This window comes from Balaenoptera physalus, assembly GCF_965194825.1.
Source record: "Balaenoptera physalus genome assembly, chromosome: 2".
NCBI classification, from domain to species: Eukaryota; Metazoa; Chordata; class Mammalia; order Artiodactyla; family Balaenopteridae; genus Balaenoptera; species Balaenoptera physalus.
In genome coordinates this window covers 76247633-76270125 of record NC_138883.1, presented here as the reverse complement: position 1 = coordinate 76270125, position 22493 = coordinate 76247633, and the positions used below count along the sequence as shown (strand labels likewise).

Genomic DNA, 22493 nt, shown 5'->3' with positions numbered 1-22493 from the left:
GTTCGCCAGCACCACGCCGTCCCGTACTACTCCCACGCCAATCTTGTTGGCGCTGCCTTCAAAACCCAAAACCGCCGGCATGGCTCCTAGCTACCACTGGGGCCGTGGAGCCCGCACCAGTCCGCGCTGGGACGCAGACTCTGGGTCGCTGAAGAAAACGAGTCGCTGGCTGCTAAGGAGGAGCACGCACCGGAACAGATACCAAAGAATTCCCGCTGGTAGCGCGCGGGCGCCAGCCCCAACTCCTGTCGTCACGGCGACCCATCAAGGCCCTTTGAGGATCTGTTCTCTTAACTGCCAGGAACACTGAGTCGGCATCTGCTCCTTAAATTCCTAATCCGTTCCTCTGCCTTCTCTCCCATGGTCCAGCCTAGCCTTCTCCACTGATTTTGTTCTCTCTACACAGCTCTGGGATCTCCGGTCAAGGTGGCAGAAGGAGTCGTGATTCTGGCATAGCGATGAACAGCCCAAGAATGGAGGAGTGAGGCCTTCAGTGCCCCGGAGTCACGGAGAAGGGTGGGAAGGCTGAGCTTCAGTCACGTGGTACAAACAGACCAATCACCCGCATTCCTCCGCCACTGGAGGCGCATCTCACATCACGTGACCACGCCAGTTACCCACGTGGGGGCACATCGTGCTCCATTCTTTGTGCTGAGTTAAGGAGGAGCCAGGCTGCGATTCCAAGCAGGTCAGCTACAGGGTTGTTGTTGTTTTGCCCATAGTAGGGGCTTCTCTGGACTTCTGATCGGCAGGCCTAAGTCGGGATTCTTAATGAAGTCCGTCGATTGGCTGGAGGGCCGATCTCGTGAGGAGGTAGGAGGCACTATGAAATGATCTAGTCTTGAGGATGAGGGGCTGAAAGGCCGATGGTGCACTGAGGCGGGAAAGAATTCAGAGATAATACGGTTTGAAAGGCGGGACTTGGTGCGGGGGCGCCTGAGGGGGGAGTCTTCCCCAGCCCTAGCTAGTTTCACTACTTCTTTGCGTCTGTAGGCAACGTGATAAATATACTGCTTCGGTGGGCGACGTGGAACTGGTGCAGAAGGGTGTTTGTTACAGTGATGCCGAAACGTGGGAAAAAGGGAGCGGTGGCAGAAGACGGGGAAGAGCCCAAGATTGGTAAGAGAATGAAATAGGCCCATCTCCCTAGAGGCTGCGATGGGGATGTCTATAATTCCCTTGATGAACGGAGGTACGGACCGACTGTATACTCATTTTTGCAGTTTGCGAAGAAGTCGCGGCAACTGCAGGCTCTCGGTGGATCTATAGTTAACTGCGGATCAAAGTTGGATACCGCCAACTTATATCATTGTGTATTACTTATTTTATAGAGCCAGAGGCCAAGAAGAGCAAGGCGGGAGCAAAAAAAAATGAAAAAGAGGCAACAGGAGAGGGGGCAGTCATGTATGAGGACCCCCCAGATCAGAAAACCTCACCCGGTGGCAAATCAGCCACACTGAAGATCTGCTCCTGGAATGTGGATGGGCTTCGAGCCTGGATTAAGAAGAAAGGTTTAGATGTGAGTGGAATTAAGGGGAGGGGGGTACCGATCTTGGGGTTTAATCACCTTTTACCATTTTAGTTCCTAGCACTGTCGTTTTCTTGTGGCAGAGATACAAGGTTTTCACCAACTCATACCACTTGTATTTCTTTTCTTTTTATAAATTTATTTATTTTTGGCTGCGTTGGGTCTTCGTTGCTAAGCGGGAGCTTTTTCTAGTTGTGGCGAGCGGGGGCTACTCTTGGTTGTGGTGAGCGGGGGCTACTCTTGGTTGTGGTGCGTAGGCTTCTCATTGCGGTGGCTTTTCTTGTTGCGGAGCGCGGGCTCTAGAGCGCAGGCTCAGTAGTTGTGGCGCATGGGCTTGGTTGCTCCGCGGCATGTGGCATTTTTCCGACCAGGGCTCGAACCCGTGTTCCCTGCATTGGCAGCCGGATTCTTAACCACTCTGCCACCAGGGAAGCCCCCCAATTGTATTTCTTAAATGCCATTCCACCAGTTCCACTGCCATTGTTTTATTTAATGTCCTCATCTTTTTCCTAGCATGTCAGAAAAACCTTGTTACTGGACTTGCTCCATTTTATTTCCTGCATATCCAACATTTAAATAACTACTTAAAAAATCTTAGCTGGCTATCCACTGCCTATAGGGAAAAAACCAATCTTCTCAGTGTTGCATGGAACACTCTTTCTTGTCTCCCTGCCACTTATGTAGTTTATAACTTCAAATACTGTGTTGCTAGACTTACACTCCTTCTGCAGAGACTGCCTTATTTATTTATTTATTTATTTATTTATTTATGGCTGCATTGGGCCTTCGTTGCTGCACGCGGGCTTTCTCTAGTTGCGGTTAGCAGGGGCTTCTCTTTGTTGTGGTGCACGGGCTTTTCATTGCGGTGGCTTCTCCTGTTGCAGAGCACGGGCTGTAGGCCCACGGGCTCAGTAGTTGTGACACATGGGCTTAGTTGCTCTGCGGCATGTGGGATCTTCCCGGACCAGGGATGAACCCATGTCCCCTGCATTGGCAGGTGGATTCTTAACCACTGTGCCACCAGGGAAGTCCCTCACCTGTGTATCTCTAGTACTTAGCACATAGATTCTTCAGTAAATGTCTGCTGAATTGATAATACTTTTTCTACCTTTCATTTCACTCACAGTGGGTAAAGGAAGAAGCCCCAGATATCCTGTGCCTCCAAGAGACCAAATGTTCTGAGAACAAACTACCAGCTGAACTTCAAGCACTCTCTGGACTGTCCCATCAGTACTGGTCAGCTCCTTCAGACAAGGAAGGGTACAGTGGTGTGGGCCTACTCTCCCGCCAGTGCCCACTCAAAGTCTCCTATGGCATTGGTGAGATACTGGTGATTCCTAAAGCCCAGCTCTTCCAAACCAATTGCTGATATCCCACTCCAGCCCCATTTCTTGATACCTTTATTCTTTGCTTTCCCTTCTTCAACTTCTTTTTGCTAACTGTTTCATCGTTTCTGTAGGTGAAGAGGAACATGATCAGGAAGGCAGAGTGATTGTGGCTGAATATGATGCATTTGTGCTGGTGACAGCCTATGTACCTAATGCAGGCCGGGGTCTGGTGCGCCTGGAGTACCGGCAGCGCTGGGATGAAGCCTTTCGCAAATTCCTGAAGGGTTTGGCTTCCCGCAAGCCCCTTGTGCTATGTGGGGACCTCAATGTGGCTCATGAAGAAATTGATCTTCGCAACCCAAAGGGAAACAAAAAGAATGCTGGCTTCACTCCAGAAGAGCGTCAGGGCTTTGGGGAATTGCTGCAGGCTGTGCCACTGACTGACAGCTTCCGGCACCTCTACCCCAACACGGCCTATGCCTATACCTTTTGGACATACATGATGAATGCGCGATCCAAAAACGTTGGTTGGCGCCTTGATTATTTCTTATTGTCTCACTCTCTGTTGCCTGCTTTGTGTGACAGCAAGATCCGTTCCAAGGCTCTGGGCAGTGACCACTGTCCCATCACCCTATATCTAGCACTGTGACACCTCCCCCAAATCACTCTGAGCCTGGGAAATAAGCCCACTAAACTAGCTTTAAACTTCTTACCCCCAAGCTTTAAAAACTGCTCTCTAGAGAAATCTGCACTGTTATTTCCCTTCTAAACTATGAATCCTTTAACCAGGCTTCTAGAAACAGACTTAAGTTCTCCACGATTTGTGTGTGTGTGTGTGTTGGGGGGGGGGGTGGTTCTTTTTTTTTTTACATTAAACAAAAGCTACTGATGACTTCCTTTGAACTGTCGATGTGAAAATAAAGAGTCATAGTTTCAGCCTTGCTGTCTTTGTATTCTACCGCTTTGTGGGGCTACAAATTCCCCTCATCCTTTCATACACACAGATTTAACAACTGGAAAAGAGTAGAGTCATGACCTTATTTATTTACAAGCACAGGATGAGTCCCTAACCTCCCCCATGACAGAGCAACCCTACCCAGCCCAGTTAAATACTGCAACTGGGGGGTAAGGTTGAAAAGGAGGAATTATGGGAAATACAGGACTAGGGGACCATACCCCACATTAAATAGTTATATATACATCAGTTCCTGTGGTTCTGTACAGAGCAGCGGCTGACCCCGCCCCCAGAGGACGTGGAATGGGGGAGAGGAGACTGAGGGTGCTGAGACCAGAGCCAGCCCCTGATGAAGTGCAATAGCAGCAGCAAGGTCCTAATGGTGCACAAGAGGGAGGGAGACCCCCAGGGCTACCCACCCCCACCCTGCCCTGGAATGTGTAAGGGACAGGAATGGCTCTCAGGGAGCATATAGGAAGGACAAGGCTAGAACCGTCTTTTAGGACCCAGGTTTAGGGGAAACTTTCCGCCTACTTCACCCTAAACACAGCAACCACTGGAGGAAAGCAGATGGCCAGCAGTGGTTTTACTTATTCCTCCAAACCTAGGTGAGGGCCTGGTTCCTTCCTACCTCTCCGCAGGGAAAAGGAAGGCAGCTGCTTGGCTCCCCTTACAGAAGCCCAGGGAGCCTTTTACCATCACTCCCTTTAGAGTGTCACTGTCCCCACCTGGACGGGGCCAGGCAGTCTGTGGGTCATCGGGGGGCTCAGGAGAAGTTCTGGACAGGGTGGCTGACCTTCATACAGGCCCAATAGAGGGCCCGGCCCAAACACAGCACAGCCAACAGGATGACAAATGCCCAGGCTGCATAGATGCCTCCGTATCGTTGTGCATGCTTCCATGTGCCAAACTGATGAAGAAGAAAAAGGAGGATGAGGTTACTGTTGATCTCTCACCACTTTCTAAGAGCCCTAGTAACAGTAACATGGAACTCAAGCTTCAGTCTCTGTCCCCTATCCGCATGCAGCCACCTTCAGGGACCTTTTAAAAGGCCCAGCTGTCTAGTTCCCTCCACTAGGCAGGAACATACTCAAACAATCCCAGACATCTGTCAGTTTTTCTTCATGTCTGACAACTGAGCCAGGTTTCCTAATAGCAACTCAATCTAAGCTACTGCTCCATTGTTCTATCCTCTGCACAAAGAAGATAGCTGTTTTCTACTCTGATAGTAACAATGAAGACCGTTTATCAGTCTCCTTCAACTTCAGTTCATCTACACGGTAAAACAAGACAAACAAAAACAGTTTCTTTCACTTCTTTTTAGGATAGCCATTTCCCCAATCTTAGCCTACGGAGACAAGGCTGCAGAATGAAAGGGGTTGGATCAAGGTTACTCACAGCAAGGCCAGTGGCAGTGACTGCCAAGAGTAAGCCAAGCAAGAAGCAGCAGATACATCTCTTTCGTGGATATCTGCGCCCAATAGATGACCTGTGGGGAGGCAAACAAAAATGGATACTTGCAATGGCCCTGTAGCTTTTACTCTATTCACTACCCAGCTCAACGATGCCGCTCTCTAATCACTCACACTTTCCTGCAGTGAGGGCAACGGGCCAAGGTTCGGTCTGTGAACTCTGTCCACTACGGAGAAAGGAAAAGAGAAACCAATTAATAGTAGAAGCAGGGTCATCTTCAATGAGAGCCCTGGGGCAGTGGAGTCTGGGAAATGGGTCCTCATAAAACAGACCTTTTCAGGATTCATTATCATGACTCAGAAATATATTCATGACTACTTCTCTGCTGCCCACCCCCTGCCCCCCAGGGCTTCCCAATACCTCTCCTCACCAGAAAAGTGTTCTTGCAATGTCCACAGATGACCCTGACACCCACAGGTTGTGGTTCTGGACTCAAAGGTCCCGGATGCACAGGCCCCAGGTTGATGATTCTTTTGCTGTACAGGAGAAAAAGACTATGTTTTAAAAGTTTTCAATCCTAAGGATCCCTACATTATTCTTCCTTTACATCCCCCACTCCCTGACTCTAAGTCCCTCTACTTCTCTGTACATTTAAGATATTCTGCGCCCCCAGCCCTACCCCAGAGAATCCTTGAGGAAGAGCATCGCTTAAACTTCAGGCCTCTAATTTCCCTTTTACCTCAGGATAATTCACCCAGTCTCTGAGACTCTCCATCTTCCTAAAGGACACCACTTTTCTCCCAATCTTTTTATTGAGAGATGAGAAAGATGGCTATAACATTCTAGAGGCACAACAGTCCTTAGCTTTTTCTCCTTCTAAATAAACACCAGGCTCTCTCACCTTTACATTCTCGATAAACATTCACCCTTTTTCGGCTTTCCGATTTTCCCCACTCATGCCCTTCCCCAAATTATCCCTCTCACCAGTATGGCCGAGGGCAGGCGATCCGCTGGGAAGTCACTTTACAGATAAGGAGACAGTTGCAGGGGCATCGAACATATTTTTTCCCTGGGGGTGCATTCTTGATTGGCTAGAGAATAATGGGGACATCGGTAAGCAAACCTCTAATCCCAACCCCTTCCACTTCCTCCAAAAACACCTTGTGAGGAGAGATCAGAGAGATAAAATCTTAGCCAGGACAGAGAAATGAAAGGCATATAACATGAGATTTGCAAATGAAAACTAAGCTTAAGTATCCAAGATAGGTATGAAGGTGAGGGATGGGAAATATTAGCTTTGGTGAGTGGCTTCTGGGGAAATGGCTGTGTGAGACTCCTGGAACTGAAACCTGGGTTTCATCAAGAGCACTTGGCTAACGCCCGAAGGTCAGGGTCTAGAATCAAGGGATCAGAAAGAGGATCTAGGAAACAGGGCCCATTTCACAGATTTGTATAACTCACAGTGGCTTCATTGCAGACGCCACATTTGACTACATGTTGATGCATCTTGCCTTCCACGTTGATGAGAGACTGGCAGACTCTGCAGGTGATCATGGGAGCACTCCCACTGTCCGGGCTGGTCAGGGGTGAATAGGGGGGTGGGTCCTCCCCAGGCAACACGGCTGGGTGTCCCTCGGGGAACGGGGGAAATGCTGGAGAGGAAGGTAAAAAGAAGGGCTGGCATCAGTTGCAGACATCCTCACTGATGCTACACGGAGTAAGGCAACTCTTGCTGGTCCTCAAGCCTTCTGACAAGCTCAGCGGGATCTTATGATCAGTGCTTCGATCAGATTCCTCAGAAGCCCCTTCCGCTCCGAAGCTCCGGTCGCGATTGCGGAGGGAAGGAAGCCTCCCCCGGTCACAGGTGCAACAGCTCCGCACCTGGCGCTTGGGCCCCGCCCCCGCCCTCGGTCCCGCCCCCTGCTCCTCTCAGAGTACCCCCCGGGAACACCTCGGACCCGCCCCGTCTTACCCTGGGGCGGGGCATGTTTACCGGCTCCGTACGGTGGTGCGGAGGGGGTCAGGCCTCCCCCGGGCCCAGCCCCACTCCCGCCCGGCCCCACTAATCCGTTGCCGCCGGCGCCACCGTCGATGGGCTCAGAGAGCAGCGGGGATCGCTCTCCATCTGCCGCCATGGCCTCCACCGCCGCCTCCCGCTTTGGCCAAGGATCCGGCTCTTCGCCGCTGCCGTCGCCGCAGCCACCGCCGCCGCTACCGGGTCCCCAGGGCGCCTGCGCGCCGCGCGGCCAGCTCGCCCCGCAACCAGTGGCCTGCCCCGCCCCGTTTCGCCCCACAGCACTTGATAGGCTATCCCCGCCCCCGTCGTGCTATTATTCGCGGAGACAAACCAATTTCTGGTCCTGTGAAGGCAGCTCCTATTTTCCATTGGGGAGCGTGGCGCCATCGTCAACTGTCACATGACTTTCAGGACGCCGCTGGGCCTGCAAAAACTGCACGTGACGAGAAGTTCTTCGAGCTATTGGAAGCGTGGCCCATCGCGCTACCTCCAGACCAGGAGGTGGGGCAGGGCTGCTTCAGCTCACTGGTGTTCCAGGAAGCCGCCGGTCCTCTTTCAGTCGCCCAAAGCGGGCGCATAGTCATTGCTCCTCGTTAGTCCAAAAACATCACTAAAAGATTTTTCTACTCTTTGAGGTTATAATTGGCCTCTCATTGGCTGGAGGCTTCCCTTCCCTGGTCCTGCGATCCTTGGGGCGCAACTTTATTGGCCCGAACTTAGAGCCAGAACCTGGGGGCGTGGCTCAATGAGCTGCAGTGAAAGCGTGAGGGAGTTTGGGCTGTTCTAAGCACCGGGAGTAGGAACGGTAGGCAATAGTTAGCCACTCTACTCAAAGGAATACCTGTAAAAAGTCAGAGTGAAGATGTGCCAGGAGGAAATGGATTAAAACGTTAAGATTTTCACTCCAGGCTTTCTCACTGAAGTCACTTCTGGAACAGGACACAAGACCGGTTTCTCCAGGAAGCTGCCTTGCAGACCCCACCCTCCCACCATCCCTGGTTAAATTATGAAAGCATCTTTGTATGAGTCTGTCTCTATCGCTACAAGGATGTCTCATGATTTTACTCAATTTTGTGACCCTCAATTATAAATATATATGTATGATAAGAGTTTTTTGACTGAGTTACCAATCAAGTTCAAAGAGATTTTAGTCACCTTATATGGCATAAGAGACAGTCTTTAGACTTGTCTCTGCTTTGCCCCCAGCCAGGAGACTGCTAATGGAGGTTATTCTGACAAGTATTGGAAAAGATCTTAAGCACCTCAAACATTTGATCATACAGCCAGGACTTCCCAGGTGGTGCAGTGATTAAGAATTCACCTGCCAATGCAGGGGACCTGGGTTCAATCCCTGGTCCGGGAAGATTCCCACCTGCCGCAGAGCAACTAAGCCCGTGTGCCACAACTACCAAGCCCACGTGCCACAACTACTGAAGCCTGCGCGCCTAGAGCCCGTGCTCCGCAACAAGAGAAGCCACCGCAGTGAGAAGCCCGCACACCACAACAAAGAGTAGCTTCCACTCGCCGCAACTAGAGAAAGCCTGCGTGCAACAATGAAGACCCAAGGCAGCCAAAAATAAAATAAATAATTTTTTTTAATTTTAAAAAAACAAACAAAAAAAACCAAAACATGAGCATACTCCAAGCTACAAAAATCCCCAATATCCTCCTCCCCCAGCTAATATGAATGACTGCTACTTCTTTACGTATTAGAGCTTTAGCCTCTATCTGGTCTTCTCTCCTTCTAGATAAAATGTATTAGATACCCAATCATAGAATTACTTTACTTCCTGACAGCATTCAATCCAGAGGAAAATCCCATTTCCTTAAACCCTTTCAAAATCTCTTAACACAAGCCCATTTCTATAATAAGTTCTTTCTAGCACCCTCTTACTGACAACACCTCAGTTTTTCATGGCTTGTGCTTTCCCCTCACTGCACCAAGTAATAACCAAATTAAAAAAAAAAAAAAAGTCCAGAAAAGTCGAGGTCTTCTGACTTATGGTTTCTTTTTCTTTTTTTCTTTTTTGGCTGCATTGTGCAGCATGTGGGATCTTAGTTCCCCAACCAGGGATTGAACCTGTGTCCCCTGCATTGGGAGCGTGGAGTCTTAACCACTGGACCACGAGGGAAGTCCCTGACTTATGATTTAATGCTTTTGCACTCACATCATCTACTAGGCATATCGAAAAGGGCAGAAGTGCAGAGGTGGCAGAATGCATGGTATCTGGGATGGAGCCCTTTTGATGCTCAATACCTGGCACATGGAAGTTGCTGATAAATGACTATTAAATTAATTAATTAATTACCTTAAGCCCTATCTTGAGGGAAATTTGTGTACTGAGCAATACTGTCAGCTGTAGTCCCAAGCTGGGTGGATATTCAGCTGGGATACTCCAGTGTGGCTGGTATCAGTTTATGGCTGGCATTTGTTCTGATTGGTTGGCTCCTGTACTATACAGGTAAATAATTTCAATGTTACCCCCGGTACCAGGTATCTTACTTATGGGATGGGGGCTTCTCACATAGACTGAGAAAAATCAGGCTATGGAGGTGTATTTGTTTGCTAGGACTGCCATAATAAAATATCACAGACTGGGTGGCTTAAACAATAGAAATTTATTTTCTCACAGTTCCGGAGCCTTGAAGCCCAAGATCAAGGTGTCAGCAGGCCTCTGCCCTTGGTTTGCAGATAGCCGCCTTCTCCACTGTGTCCTCACAGGGCCTTTTCCCTGTGAGCACACATCCCTGCTGTCTCTTCCTTTTCTTATAAGGAATTAGGACCCCTTATGACCTCATTTAACCTAATTATCTCTTTAAAGGCCCTATCTCCCAACATAGTCACTTTGGGGTTAAGGGATTAGGGCTTTAACATATGAGTTTTGAGATAGTCCCTAAGAGTCCATAACAGGAGGATATAAAGAAAGACACTGCAAAGCTTTGGAAGGGTTTTTTCTTCAGGCTTCCAACCAAGTGGTAACTATCACACCGTGTAGATGGCAGAGAATGGGGCTGGAGACATCTGCTGGGCTTCTGCCACCCAGGGTCCCAATTTGATTTCTCTTTCCACATACCCTATTTCTTCTCTACCCTTTCCTGAAGTGGTAGTTTGCCACCCGTGTGAAACCAACACAGTCCCTTACTCCATTTCCAGGGCAAAGAATGTTTTTGGTAATGTGCAGAGTGAATTAACCAAGATGAGGTGTAGTATGGGCGGTTGGATGGAGTGGGGTAGGGTGTGGTCTAGTTTTAAGGGATTATTTCTCTTTATCACTCTGCACCTTTGTGCCTTTCTGTTTTATGTCCTTTCCGTGCCCCAGTGCTTTGCCCCTTCCGTTAGGGTGTAGTCAGCTGCTCTATCTGGGGACTGATCTGTTAGGTCAGTCTGTTTATCTTCACTCTGTTCCTGCACTGAATGAGGCACAAATAGGGATCTCACACAGAGAAGAGAAATGAAAGTGATCCTTTTACCCGGGGGGACTAAACTAAAATAACATTTTAGTTTCAGGAATTGGAGAAAATGGAAGGTCAAAGATTCTTGGTGATGGTGGGGTAGGTATTTAAATAGGAGAACAACTATCTTGTGGTCTAGAGAGAATGAGAAATTTCAGTTGAGAGGGCAGGAATAAAATAGGTTTCCTGCCTAAGAAATCCTGAGAGGCTGAGCCTCCCTCTATAAATGTTGCCATTGGGAGTCACTATCTCGAGATATCTTCCCACTCCATAAGCCAATACTTAGTGACTTAGAAACTGCCACTTCCACCCTTCAGTTTCCTTGATACTGAGCATGGAAGATGGGTGTGTTACTGCATGTGTGCCTGGACATGGGAGTGCTTCAGACCTTCAAAGAGGGGTGAGAAGAAGATAGAAAAAGGGTAATAAGGCAGTAATGAGCTATAATCACCCTAAAGTTGATAATTGTTTTGTTCCTGACTACAGGAACCCTACAAGTACAGAATAAAACAGAGTCCCAGCTTTGTAAAATGTGGAGACTGGGGAGCAGTGACTAGAAAAGGTAAGAACAGTGTTGTGCACTGTTCTTTCTGTGATGGTTGAAATGTTTCTATGCTTTGCAATGTGGTAACCACTAGCCACATGTAGCTTTTGAGCAGTTTAAATGTGGTTAGTATAACTAAGAACTGAATTTTTATTTTTTATTTTATCTTTTAATTTTATTAAATTGAAATAGCCATATTTGGCTAGTGGCTTCTGTTTTAAACAATGTAGGATTAGAGTCGCTGTTGATGGGCTGGGCGTACCTCTAGTTTTTGTTCTGATCCAATTCATGGTTAGGTGGGTCTAGAGAAATCGAAAAGGAAAAGAGACAAAGGGGAAAAATAATAATAGTCAATATTTACTGTGTACTTACTATAATTCCAGGCACTTATCTAAACATTTAACTGGCATTTTATATAATCCTCGCAACAAGAGTAAGTACTATTATTATCACCATTTTACGGATGAGAAAACTGAGGCATAATGAGATTTTTTTTTTTTTTTTTACTTGCTTTGGATCACACAGCTGGTAGGTAAGGGGTGGAGATGGAATTCATTCACAGGTAGTTTGATTAGAGTCCACTCATTTACACTACGCAGATTCAGGAATGAGGTGGCAAGGAGTGCCTGGGGCCATAGTTCCCATACTCTGTGCCAAGGGGCAAATTCACAGGAGTACCGTGGGATATTTAAAATTTTTTAAGGGAAACACAGCAATATTTGACATCTCTTGTATACTATGTGAACTGCTAGCTCAAGGCAGTTCACAATTTGAACATTAGATTGTGCTACATTGGGACCTCCCTGGTGGCGCAGGGGACACGGGTTGGAGCCCTGCTCTGGGGAGACCCCACATGCCACGGAGCAACTAAACCTGTGCGCCACAGCTACTGAGCCTGCGCTCTAGAGCCTGCGAGCCACAACTACTGATCCCACGTGCCACAACCACTGAAGCCTGAGCGCCTAGAACCCGTGCTCCACAACGAGAGAAGCCACTGCAATGAGAAGCCCACGCACCTCCAGGAAGAGTAGCCCCCACTCACCGCAACTAGAGAAAGCCCACGCATAGCAACAAAGACCCAACGCAGCCAAAAATAAATAAATAAATAAATTTATAAAAAATTAAAAAAGACTTGCTACATTCCTTTTGATGACAAAATATCTTTGCAAAGCTGGCTTTTAGGAAGTCGTCTGATAAAAAAAAGTAAGTACTGTGTGGAAATCAGCACGGAACTGGAAATGAGGGTAGTAGTGCTGGACTCCAAGGTTTGAGAAGTTGGGCAGTGCCCAACAGGCACACACATTCCATTAGTATCTATTTGTGCTTATTTAAGAAAAAAACAAAAAATAGTTTTTCTTTCAACTTGTCTGTATTATGTTTTTCAAATGGTTTCTAAGTTGTTAGGCACCAACTACCTAAAAAGCAAAACTCTTAGGTATTTCTTCTGACCTAGGGGTGCTGTGAAAAAATTTCTGAGTTCCTAAGTGCCCTATAAACTAAGAAACTGGGAACCTCTGGACTGGGGTATTGCAAACAGATCAAAATGGAGTATGGAGACTTGGTTTGAGATGGCGTAAAGAGAAATAATAGACATTTAATAGACATTTCATATATATGATCATTAAGTACTTGCTGTATGCCAGTGTTCACAGTGCCCTAGATACACACACACATACACACACACACATATACACACACAAACAGAACACCTAAATCTACCTTTTAAAGGTAAAAATCCTGTGAGGAAAGCAATGAGAGATGTAAACAAACCAAGGTTAGAGGTAGGATGGGACCCAAGGACTTGATGCAATCTGGAACCTGGGCCCTTCTGTTGGATAGACCACTAAGATGTGTCCTGAGGAGGCCTGCTAGGCCTCATAGGGTAACTCATAGGGCCATTGGTGAATCCGAGATTAAAAAGATTGGGGGTCCAAATGATTGTTCAGAAGCTTGGTTGCTGAACTTGAATTCAGAATAAAGTATATTGTGTGGTTCTGAAGGTTATGTGACCCTGGCCAAGGTGCAATCTGGTAAACTGTCCTTGCCTTTCATATAGCAGTACATTTCTTTGGTGCCCAGAATGTTTATATATTCTGTAGGCTCCTCCCTACATGACATAGGAGAAACACTACAGAAGATTGAGCCTTGTCCCTCAGTTTTCCTTTTGTAGATATATTGAAGATCATCTACCCTTACTTTAGACAGAGTTAAAATTAATTAACGGAATTCCCTGGTGGTCCAGTGGTTAGGACTTAGTGGTTTCACTGCCGAGGGTCAGGGAACTAGGATCCCACAAGCCTCCCCGCAAGGCCAAAAAAAAAAAAAAAAAAAAAAAAATTAATTGATTAAGTTTGTGCTTTCTTAGATGTAATTATGTTCTACTCTTGTTTTTTGTGTAAACTAGATTGGATTTGAGGTGTTTAAAAAGAAACTTTCAGCAATCAAATATTGATAGATATTACCCTTGGGCTGATTTTTTACTTATGACTGAACTTACCCATCATTCAAAATCATGCTTTCAGTGTCTCAATTGTACAGAGTCACATTACTAAGGTGAAACTTTACCTGTAGATCACCCTATTGTTACCTTTGCTAAAATTACTGGATGAATAAGGATAATAATAATAATAATAATCCAATAATAACAATAAACCATTCATTTGGCACTGTGCTCAGTTCTTTATATATGTTATTTTTGTGTTTACATATATTGTCATTACTCTTGTGTCCCTAACACTAGAACAGTTCTGGTACATAGTTGATGCTCAATAAGTATTTGTTACATGAATGAGATAGAAACGGGGCTGGGAAACAGTGGTTTGGGCCATGGTGTTGGGTAACACAGCAAGCAGGAAAGGTTAGAGCTCAGGAGGGTGGAAATAGGTGGAGGATTCCAATAGCTAAGCAAGGACAATTTGTGATTTGATGTGAATTTGGTTAAAATTGTAGAAGTGGAGGCAGAAAATAGCTAAATTCTTACAAAGACGTTATGTTGCGTAGTTCTGTTACAGGAATTTTCATTTGGGGGAAGAATCCTTCTGTAATTATCTGAATTCCTTGGATCAAGTATCATGTAAATCAAGGGTCTGTCTGCATTTCCCTATCCCATCCCCACTCTATCCCCATCCTTTGTCTGTGTCAAGGATCCAGGAATTGTGTGTGTGTGTGTGTTTTCCAATAAAACTTTATTATAGGGTTACAATTCTTTGTAAATACTACTGTTTCTTATTTATATAACAATTTTTTTAGATATCCATAATAATGAGTAAAGAATGTATGGAAGTAAGTATTCTATGAATAACTTATAATTTGGGGAATACTGGGGAAATTCCTGGAAATTCCTATTTCCCATTCCCAAATCCCAAAGCTTAATATCTATAGGGAATTTGGAAACACCTGGAGAAGGGGATTTGCTGCATCCTCCTGCGAGGATCCTGGGATTCTTACCCGCAGAAATTTTTCTTCTCCTCATCTGGGCCTGGATTTAGACCCCTTATATGTTCTCCCATATCCTGTAACCTCCAGAGCAGCATTATTGCTAGAGTCGACCCTTTTTCCTTTGCCCAGGAAGCAACTCAGACACAGGCTCACTTAATTTTATTCTGGGTTTGCACCACGTAAGGTTTAAATTTTTCTCTTTTCAAATCTCTCATGATTTGCTGTGGACACAACCAGGAATGGGGTTGCAGGTAGATGGTTCGGGGGCTCTCCTCCCGACTTCTACCCTCTTCCCTCATAGGCTTCCGTGCCGGAAACTCCGGAACTGCAGTTAGAAATGGGTGCAGAGGCGAAATGCTGGGTGCTCCTACCCCTCCCCCGCGGTGGGTAGGGTGAGGGTCGAGAAAGGTACTGCAGCTGGGAAGACCTCAGATTAGGTTTACACCCTAGCCTCCGGCGATTGAGTCTGGGCGTGTCACCATGGAGACGGGGCCAGCCGCGTACTCGCCTGCCATTGGCTGGGACTCCGGAGCTGGGGATATAAGCCAGCGCGGTGTGAACAATGCGCTGTGTGGATCGTACCCGGTGACTGGCGGTAGCTCCACTCAGTGGAGTAGGTCTGAGCGGAGAAGGGCAAACTGATCGAGAGGGCGTCGGCGGGACCATGGCCAACGGGTGAGGCGGGCACCAGGCCCAGGGAACCCCGGAGGCCTCTGGGGAGGGGAAATGGCTGTCATCGAGAACTGGAAACCCAGCACTCTGGGCCCCGAGGGGGCGAGGAGAGGGAGCGAGTGCCCCGGGGATGCAGAGAGGCCTGGCTCGGAGCCCAGCGTCAGGGGCAAGGCAGCAGAGCAGTGGGGCGGCCAGCGATGGCAGGGGCGCGCGCGGGAATCGAGCAGGGGTGGCGCCACCAGAGCAGGAAGGGGACAGGTTAGTAGACCGTAGACTACTCGCAAAAGGAGCCGGTGTGTGTGTGTGTGTGTGCACGCGTGCACGCACGCGTTGCGATGTGAGTGTAGAGGGAGCGTACTCCCCCACCCACATACAGGGAAGAGCTCTTTTCAACCCACGCGCTCGTCACAGATTCCCATTCTAGAGTCTAGGTAAAGCCCTGAGGTACTTTTGGCGCCCATATCTAGAGTTCCTCCTTCAGAAGAGAGATTGCTCACGTCCCTCGACAACGCCTCTCTTTCCTCCAAGGTGGAGGTTCAATTAAGTTGGGGATGTCGTCTCCAAGGAGAGAAGGAAATTCTTATTCACTGAACTGAGCAACAGATCCTGCCTACTCCCCCCACTTGACCTTTGAAAACCCTTATTTCGGCTTTGGTCCTTGAAATCCCAGCCCAAGTCTCCAGCAATAGGGATCACAGTGGTTTTTGGGTGCCCAGGGATTCAGGGCATTCTTGGGAGACTGATGGCCAATGAGGAAGTCCTGTAAGCTGTGGCTAGATGTGCTGGGTGGCCAGGGCTTCACACATATTTCATTTCCTTGGCACCTCTTGGGGATGCTATTTGATTAACTTTTACCATCTCACTGCTTCTCTCTTCATCATTCTATGACCCCGGTTCTATTGCCCCGACCCGGTCCCTTACCCAGCTACTTTCCTGAGGGTAGCCCGGTGTATTGTAAAGGCAGCACTTTTGGAGAAAGAGGTTTCCTCTGGAGGCTTGGTTAGTTGTGTTCAGCTCTGTCACACCTCAGTCGTCGTTTCCTCCCCTGCTCCGTCCCTTCTCCTTGTTTTTTCCAGATAGGTATGAGAGAATTGGACTGGAATTGTGAGAAAAATTCCCAGTTGATTCTTGGGGATGTCTGGGTTCTGCGTAAGTGTATGCCTTTAGGTCTCTGAAGGGCAAAGGACCTTGGACCTTGATGAAGAGAAGGAAAGATGGGAGAAGGCAGGGAGGAAACACGGGCAGGGGGGGAAAGTTGTAAAAGAGGTTCAAGTGCTGTGGACCTGAACCATGATTTATGGAGTCAAAGGTCTTTGGAGCTTGTTAGTAAATTTTTAATTCATTTTCAAACTGAGCCTATATATTCCCTTGCTTTACATTAGAGCAAAGAATTTGAAGCACAAGTTACTTACCTAAAAAAGACAAAATTGGGACTAGAATCCCTGTTGAGTTCTGCTTCCTCAAGACCAGGATTCTGAAACCTGGTTTTTGAATCAGAATTCAAAAACTGAGGCACTTTTGTAAGAAATAGAGATTCTGGGGCCTCTCCGCATTCTGTAGGGGTGGGCTCCAGAGACTATTTTTCACAAGCTGCTGCTGAGAAACTTATGCAGTCAGTTCTGCTCCAGCTGTTGACAACCAAAATTGTGGCCTGGGTTTGCTTTTTTGTGCAGTACCTTGTCTAGCTTCTTGGCCAACTTCTCTGTCCCCTGTCACCTTGGTACCTCAGCCAGCCTTTCTACACTGAAGGTCATTAGTTTATGATACCCTTAGGATGGAAGTGAAACTCACCTTGGTTTTCCTTTTTTTCCTAGATTCACGTATGAAGATTATCAGAACACTGCAAAATGGCTTTTGTCTCACACCAAACACCGACCTCAAGTGGCGGTGATCTGTGGTTCTGGGTTAGGAGGTCTGAGTGACAAATTAACTCAGGCCCAGATCTTTGACTACAGTGAAATACCGAACTTTCCCAAAAGTACAGGTGCTGGCAAGGGGGAGTAGGGATAGGACTGGGGGATATTGATGGGATTCTGATGGGAGGGCAGTGCTTCTACACCCTGGCTATCCTCTATAGCATTTGACTAGAGACAACTGTTGTAACAGAGGGAAAAACCTACCAAGAATCAGAATGACTTTAGAAGGAAATTCCCCCAGTAGAAATGTTTTAGTAGGGCATGTTTATGTCAGTTGTACTGTATGATGACATATTTCCTGTGCTTTAATGACTCAGCTCCTTAAAGCTCTACAACACTTCCCCTGCACATTCTTTCCCCATACACACCATGGTCACCACATCCTCACACACCTCTCTCATTTCTTTCAGTCTGTAGATTAAGTGGAAAGAGCAGTGCCGGTAAGCTCCCAGACAAAGTCAGGCCTTCCCTGTCCCATGTGCTCCTGCCATTCCCAATCTCCCCAGCTCTAGCTCCAGTCCTAGGGTAAGGCACACACTGGTGCACAGCAACAAATGAACACACAGACTGCCATGTTCTTGCAGACAAATACCCAGGTGATACATGAATACACAAGACTTGATTCACACTGACCCTTTGGAGGGGGAAAGGGTACCCCCTATGCACAGTGGAGTTCTGAGGATAGTGTATCCAGCATCCTAATAGCGGCCAAAAGCTCTAAGGCTGGGCTTCCGTGGTGGTCCAGTGGCTAAGACTCCACACTGCCACTGCAAGGGCGTGGGTTCATTCCCTGGTCGGGGAAGTTCCGCATGCTGAGGATGAGGCTTAGGGAAGGGCCAGGTGAAATAGGGCAAAGTAAAGGACAAGGGTAGTTTATTTGATTTACTTATTAATTTCTCAGATAACTAACTTCTGTTGGTTTATTTATTAATTTTTCAGATTCTACTTTCCCTGGAGAGTTGAGTTTTAACAGATATTTTTCATGCCCTTTGGAGCAAGACTGGGAGACCGGAGCAGGGAGGTGGGGATGGGGTTGGAGAAGGAAATATTAAAAAGTGAGAGAAGGGAGTGCAAAGTTTTCTAAGAGAGATAGTAGTGACGCTGGCTCCACCTGCCACTCCTACCCGCAGTGAGAAGGGCACTGCACTAAGTAAATGGATTAATTTTTAAAAACTTTATCAATTTACTTTTTATACTTTATTTGGGTTTCCCTAACTGTCACCTCTGCTCTACTACTGGTAATTTTTTTTTTCATAAATTTATTTTACTTATTTATTTATTGGCTATGTCAGGTCTTCGTTGCTGCACGCGGGCTTCTCATTGCGGTGGCTTCTCTTGTTGCGGAGCACAGGCTCTAGGCGCGCGGGCTTCAGTAGTTGTGGCATGCGGGCTCTAGAGCGCAGGCTCAGTAGTTGTGGCGCATGGGCTTAGCTGCTCTGTGGCATGTGGGATCTTCCCAGACCAGGGCTTGAACCCATGTGCCCTGCATTAGCAGGCGGATTCTTAACCACTGCGCCACCAGTGAAGCCCGGTAATTTTTGTATAAGCGCCTCAATCTCTGAGTATCCCTCAACTCTCCCTGTTTGTTTTGGTCCCTCTCCCAGACCATCCATTCTCTAAGGGATAGGTTGGCCATGTCCATTAAAGGAGAAATGTTAGATGAGAGAAATGGTAATAATGGTTACTATGTCTGTGTGGAGAGTTATCTTTGCACTCCCATGGCCCTGCATGCCCCGTTCAGGACACGTATTCCCACAGGACTGTTTTGTGGGTCACAAAGGAGACTTGTATGGGTCCAACCTCAGCCCCTTTCCCTGTTCCTAGCCTCCTTAGGAAGCTAGAATATACCATGAGCTCCCTCTCAGGAGGGAGGAAGCATATAGTTTAGTTAGGGTAATAAGGATACAGATTTTGAGAGTTTTGGAAATTTTGGAAAAGAGGTCTATAATTACGACACTCACTGCATTCATTATTACTCACTTATTCTATTTTTTATTATTTTATTCTCTTGCAGTATGGCTTTCTCATTCTTTTGAAATTTCTTCAAAAAGAAACTGATGTGTGTTCACATTGAACATCTTCACCCCCATGGCTCTAATCTCAGGATGTACTTATATCTAAGTTTATGATTAATTTCTGTCTCCCCCACCAGACTTAAACTTTCTGAGAGTGGAGATGATAATGTTTTCTTTTGATTAATTATACCCTCACCTATTGAGCACAGTGAGTTGGCTCAGAGGAGGTACTCAATGGATATGTGTTGTATGAAAACATCTGTCCATTCATTTCCCTTTCTTTTTTGTATACAGTGCCAGGTCATGCTGGTCGACTGGTGTTTGGGATCTTGAATGGCAGAGGCTGTGTGATGATGCAGGGCCGGTTCCACATGTATGAAGGCTACCCGCTCTGGAAGGTAAATCAGGGACACAAACTTGATTGGGTCTGGACAAAGGGGGAGAGAGCTCTCCTATTTTATTACCTAACTACCCAGGCAAGTTAGATTTTTGGTCCCCTTCTTTCTCGTCTTTTATGCTGTATATCATGTTTATCTGCATGGGTGGATTGGTGACATGTTAAAGAACACTCTCTGATCTTTTATCTTTTGCTTCTAAGGTGACATTCCCAGTGAGGGTTTTCCAGCTTCTGGGTGTGGACACCCTAGTGGTCACCAATGCAGCTGGAGGGCTCAACCCCAGGTTTGAGGTTGGAGATATCATGCTGATCCGCGATCACATCAATCTACCTGGTTTCTGCGGTGAGAACCCTCTCAGAGGGCCCAATGATGAAAGGTAGCTATCCTGCTCCTTTTTGTATAGATGGGTAGGCTCTAAGGACTTGTCTGGGAGTTGGGAGACAGCTTACTCTATTCCATTAACCTGAGATAATCCAACCTGTGCCCTAGGTTTGGAGTTCGCTTCCCTGCCATGTCTGATGCCTATGACCGGGATATGAGGCAGAAGGCTCACAGTATCTGGAAACAAATGGGAGAGCAGAGAGAGTTACAGGAAGGAACCTATGTGATGGTGGCAGGCCCCACCTTTGAGACTGTGGCAGAGTGTCGTCTGCTGCAGAAGCTGGGGGCAGATGCTGTTGGTGAGGAGGGGAACTTGGCTGGAGGCTTGAAGAGGGAGGGTTCCGGTAAAATAAGATGGAAGAGAGAAAAAGATTGTAGACCTAGATGATAAACTGAAAGAGGGCCTGACTTAAGGGAAGATTGAATTAAACTGACTTGAAAGGTGGTGGGAGGTTTGCATTGTAGCATCAACTCACCACCCACCACCAAGGGCTCTAACCACTGTAATGCTAATGACCGGTCCATAATTTGATGACTGTTTCTGATTATTTTAACAAATATCATTATAGCCACCTTCTCTACCCTTTGGCTGGAAGATAGAATTGCATCATTAGAACTGACTTTAAAATGACCACAAACAGAGAGAAATTTCTATTTATAAGAGATGTGCAAGGCCCTCTGAGGCCCGACTCTTTTAGGCAATGCAGAACACCCTAAACTTGACACTAATTTAGCTGCTTCTTTGGATGTTTCTTGATGCTGAATTGTCAACGAGGTGATTAATGGAGGTGAGGCTAAAGGGTGAGGAAAAGAGTCATTTGCGGATCCTGACAGTTGGTTTCCCTCTTTCTCCACATCAGGCATGAGCACAGTACCAGAAGTTATAGTCGCAAAGCACTGTGGTCTTCGAGTCTTTGGCTTCTCTCTCATCACTAACAAGGTCATCTGGGATTATGAAAGCCGGGAGAAGGCCAATCACAAGGAAGTACTAGATGCCGGGAAGCAAGCTGCGCAGAAATTGGAGCAATTTGTCTCCATTCTTATGGCTAGCATTCCACTGCCTGACAATGCCAGTTAACCAGCCCTGGAGTGGTCTGGCATCTCCCTTCTGGGATCCAAGGAGCTGCTACCTACTTTGGCCTCTTGCTGGAGTCACGTGCCTCTGCCCTTAGGTAGTGACAGAAAGGAGTGTCACCTGCCCTACTTCTCCCACCAGACCTTTCTGGTACAGAGTGCTCTTCTGCTCAGTTGTCATTGCAAAATGATTTCCACCCCTATTCCTCTTCAGGAGCCCAAGCGCTACCACACGTCCAAGGATTTGCCCAGGATTTCACTTGGGGCTGTCCAGCTCAGCCTAGTAGCTACTGCTAGCTTTTTGAGATGATCCTGTCACATTCCTGGGGGTTTAGCTCTGCTCCTCAAAGCACTGGAGACCACACAAGGAACAGCCTATTCCTTTTGGAGTTTTATACTATCATACTTTGAGAATAAAGAGAAAGATGAAATAATATCTGCATTTCTGTGTAATTTGGGATAAGGGTGGGGCACAGGCCAAGACTGGCATGAAACCAATCATGAGACCACATGTCTTGTGGTTTGACTCTCTGCCTCTCAGACAGCTAAGAATTGAGGTAGATGGTATGCGAATGCAGGAAAGGATGGAAGAAAAGCAAAGAGGTGAAAGACAGTGTTAGAAGATAAGGAAGGACTATACATGATGGCCACTTCCCTCAGATCAGTCTTGCCTCTGTCCCTTTGCTTTCTGGTTGTTTCTCTCTCTGTCGGCTCTCATGAGTATCTGAATTCGTTTACTGATCTCAGCTTATGTTCCATAGTTGCCACATCCTTGGTAAGCCCTAATTGTATTTCCTCTTGGTTTCCTTCAGTTCCCCCCACCCCTAACCTCTGCCATAGTTCGTGACAGCCATACATTCCGTCACTCCATTCTGACAGTGCAGTGGCAAATACCCCTTTCTCTGCTGCCGGCCCCTCCACTGCTCAGTAGCGTCCTGCCAGCCCCTGTGAAGGTGACTCGTACTCTAGCCTCTTCCCTTGGAGCACTTCCTTGCCTCCTATTGCTTTCTTCCTGGGTGTTAGTTTTCCTTTTCACCGTTCTTGGTCAGAACCTCCCTGGGACAGGAGCCTAGGCATTACCTTTTGTTGGCCCACTGCACTGTTTGCGCTTATCAACTTGCATTCAGCTGCTGGCACGTTTGAAAATCATACTATCCCCACCCCCTCAGGCCTGTTTGCCTTTTGACAGCGGGTAGAGCTGGATGACTCCAACAGTGGTAACATTTCAGTTAGTAGTAGTATAACATGGAAGAGGCATTTTGGCAGGAAAGCTTTCGAAAACTTTCAAATCATCCTTTGTTTGCTACCTGACCTACCTAGCTGAGCCCAGCACAAAGAAAAAGCATCCTGGAGTGGCCCTG

The 22493-nt window shown here is 47.1% G+C and overlaps 4 protein-coding genes across 7 annotated transcripts in view; 2 read left to right on the top strand and 2 right to left on the bottom strand.

Annotated features, from left to right (window-relative positions):
• Nucleotides 1-652, bottom strand: part of OSGEP (O-sialoglycoprotein endopeptidase) — a 2489-nt gene extending 1837 nt beyond the window's left edge. Inside the window, exon 1 of the mRNA XM_082449111.1 lies at nt 7-652. Within this exon, the coding sequence (XP_082305237.1) occupies nt 7-81 (75 nt within the window). The 5' untranslated portion in view covers nt 82-652. The remainder of the gene's footprint in view (nt 1-6) is intronic.
• A 75-nt stretch (nt 653-727) lies between these two features.
• Nucleotides 728-3792, top strand: APEX1 (apurinic/apyrimidinic endodeoxyribonuclease 1). Its single transcript, XM_082452463.1, has 4 exons — nt 728-1119; nt 1332-1519; nt 2655-2847; nt 2988-3792. The coding sequence occupies exons 1-4, from the start codon at nt 1062-1064 to the stop codon at nt 3503-3505; spliced, it is 957 nt and encodes a 318-aa protein (XP_082308589.1). The 5' UTR covers nt 728-1061; the 3' UTR covers nt 3506-3792.
• An 88-nt stretch (nt 3793-3880) lies between these two features.
• PIP4P1 (phosphatidylinositol-4,5-bisphosphate 4-phosphatase 1) lies at nt 3881-7495 on the bottom strand. 4 transcript variants are annotated; one of them, XM_082452512.1, is made up of 7 exons: nt 7218-7490; nt 6686-6876; nt 6209-6315; nt 5655-5760; nt 5398-5450; nt 5210-5300; nt 3881-4721 (listed from the first exon to the last, which is right to left on the bottom strand). In XM_082452512.1, exons 1-7 carry the CDS (start codon nt 7357-7359, stop codon nt 4578-4580), a joined length of 834 nt encoding a protein of 277 aa, XP_082308638.1. In that variant the 5' UTR covers nt 7360-7490; the 3' UTR covers nt 3881-4577. The 4 variants fall into 4 exon arrangements, with proteins under 4 accessions (XP_082308638.1, XP_082308639.1, XP_082308640.1 ...); XM_082452513.1 differs by having other exon boundaries at nt 7197-7489; XM_082452514.1 differs by lacking the exon at nt 5655-5760 and having other exon boundaries at nt 7197-7495.
• Nucleotides 7496-15191: 7696 nt separating this feature from the next.
• On the top strand, nt 15192-21566 carry PNP (purine nucleoside phosphorylase). Its single transcript, XM_082452507.1, has 6 exons — nt 15192-15351; nt 17163-17332; nt 19574-19677; nt 19878-20053; nt 20167-20357; nt 20919-21566. Exons 1-6 carry the CDS (start codon nt 15341-15343, stop codon nt 21134-21136), a joined length of 870 nt encoding a protein of 289 aa, XP_082308633.1. The 5' UTR covers nt 15192-15340; the 3' UTR covers nt 21137-21566.
• The last annotated feature ends 927 nt before the right edge of the window (nt 21567-22493 follow it).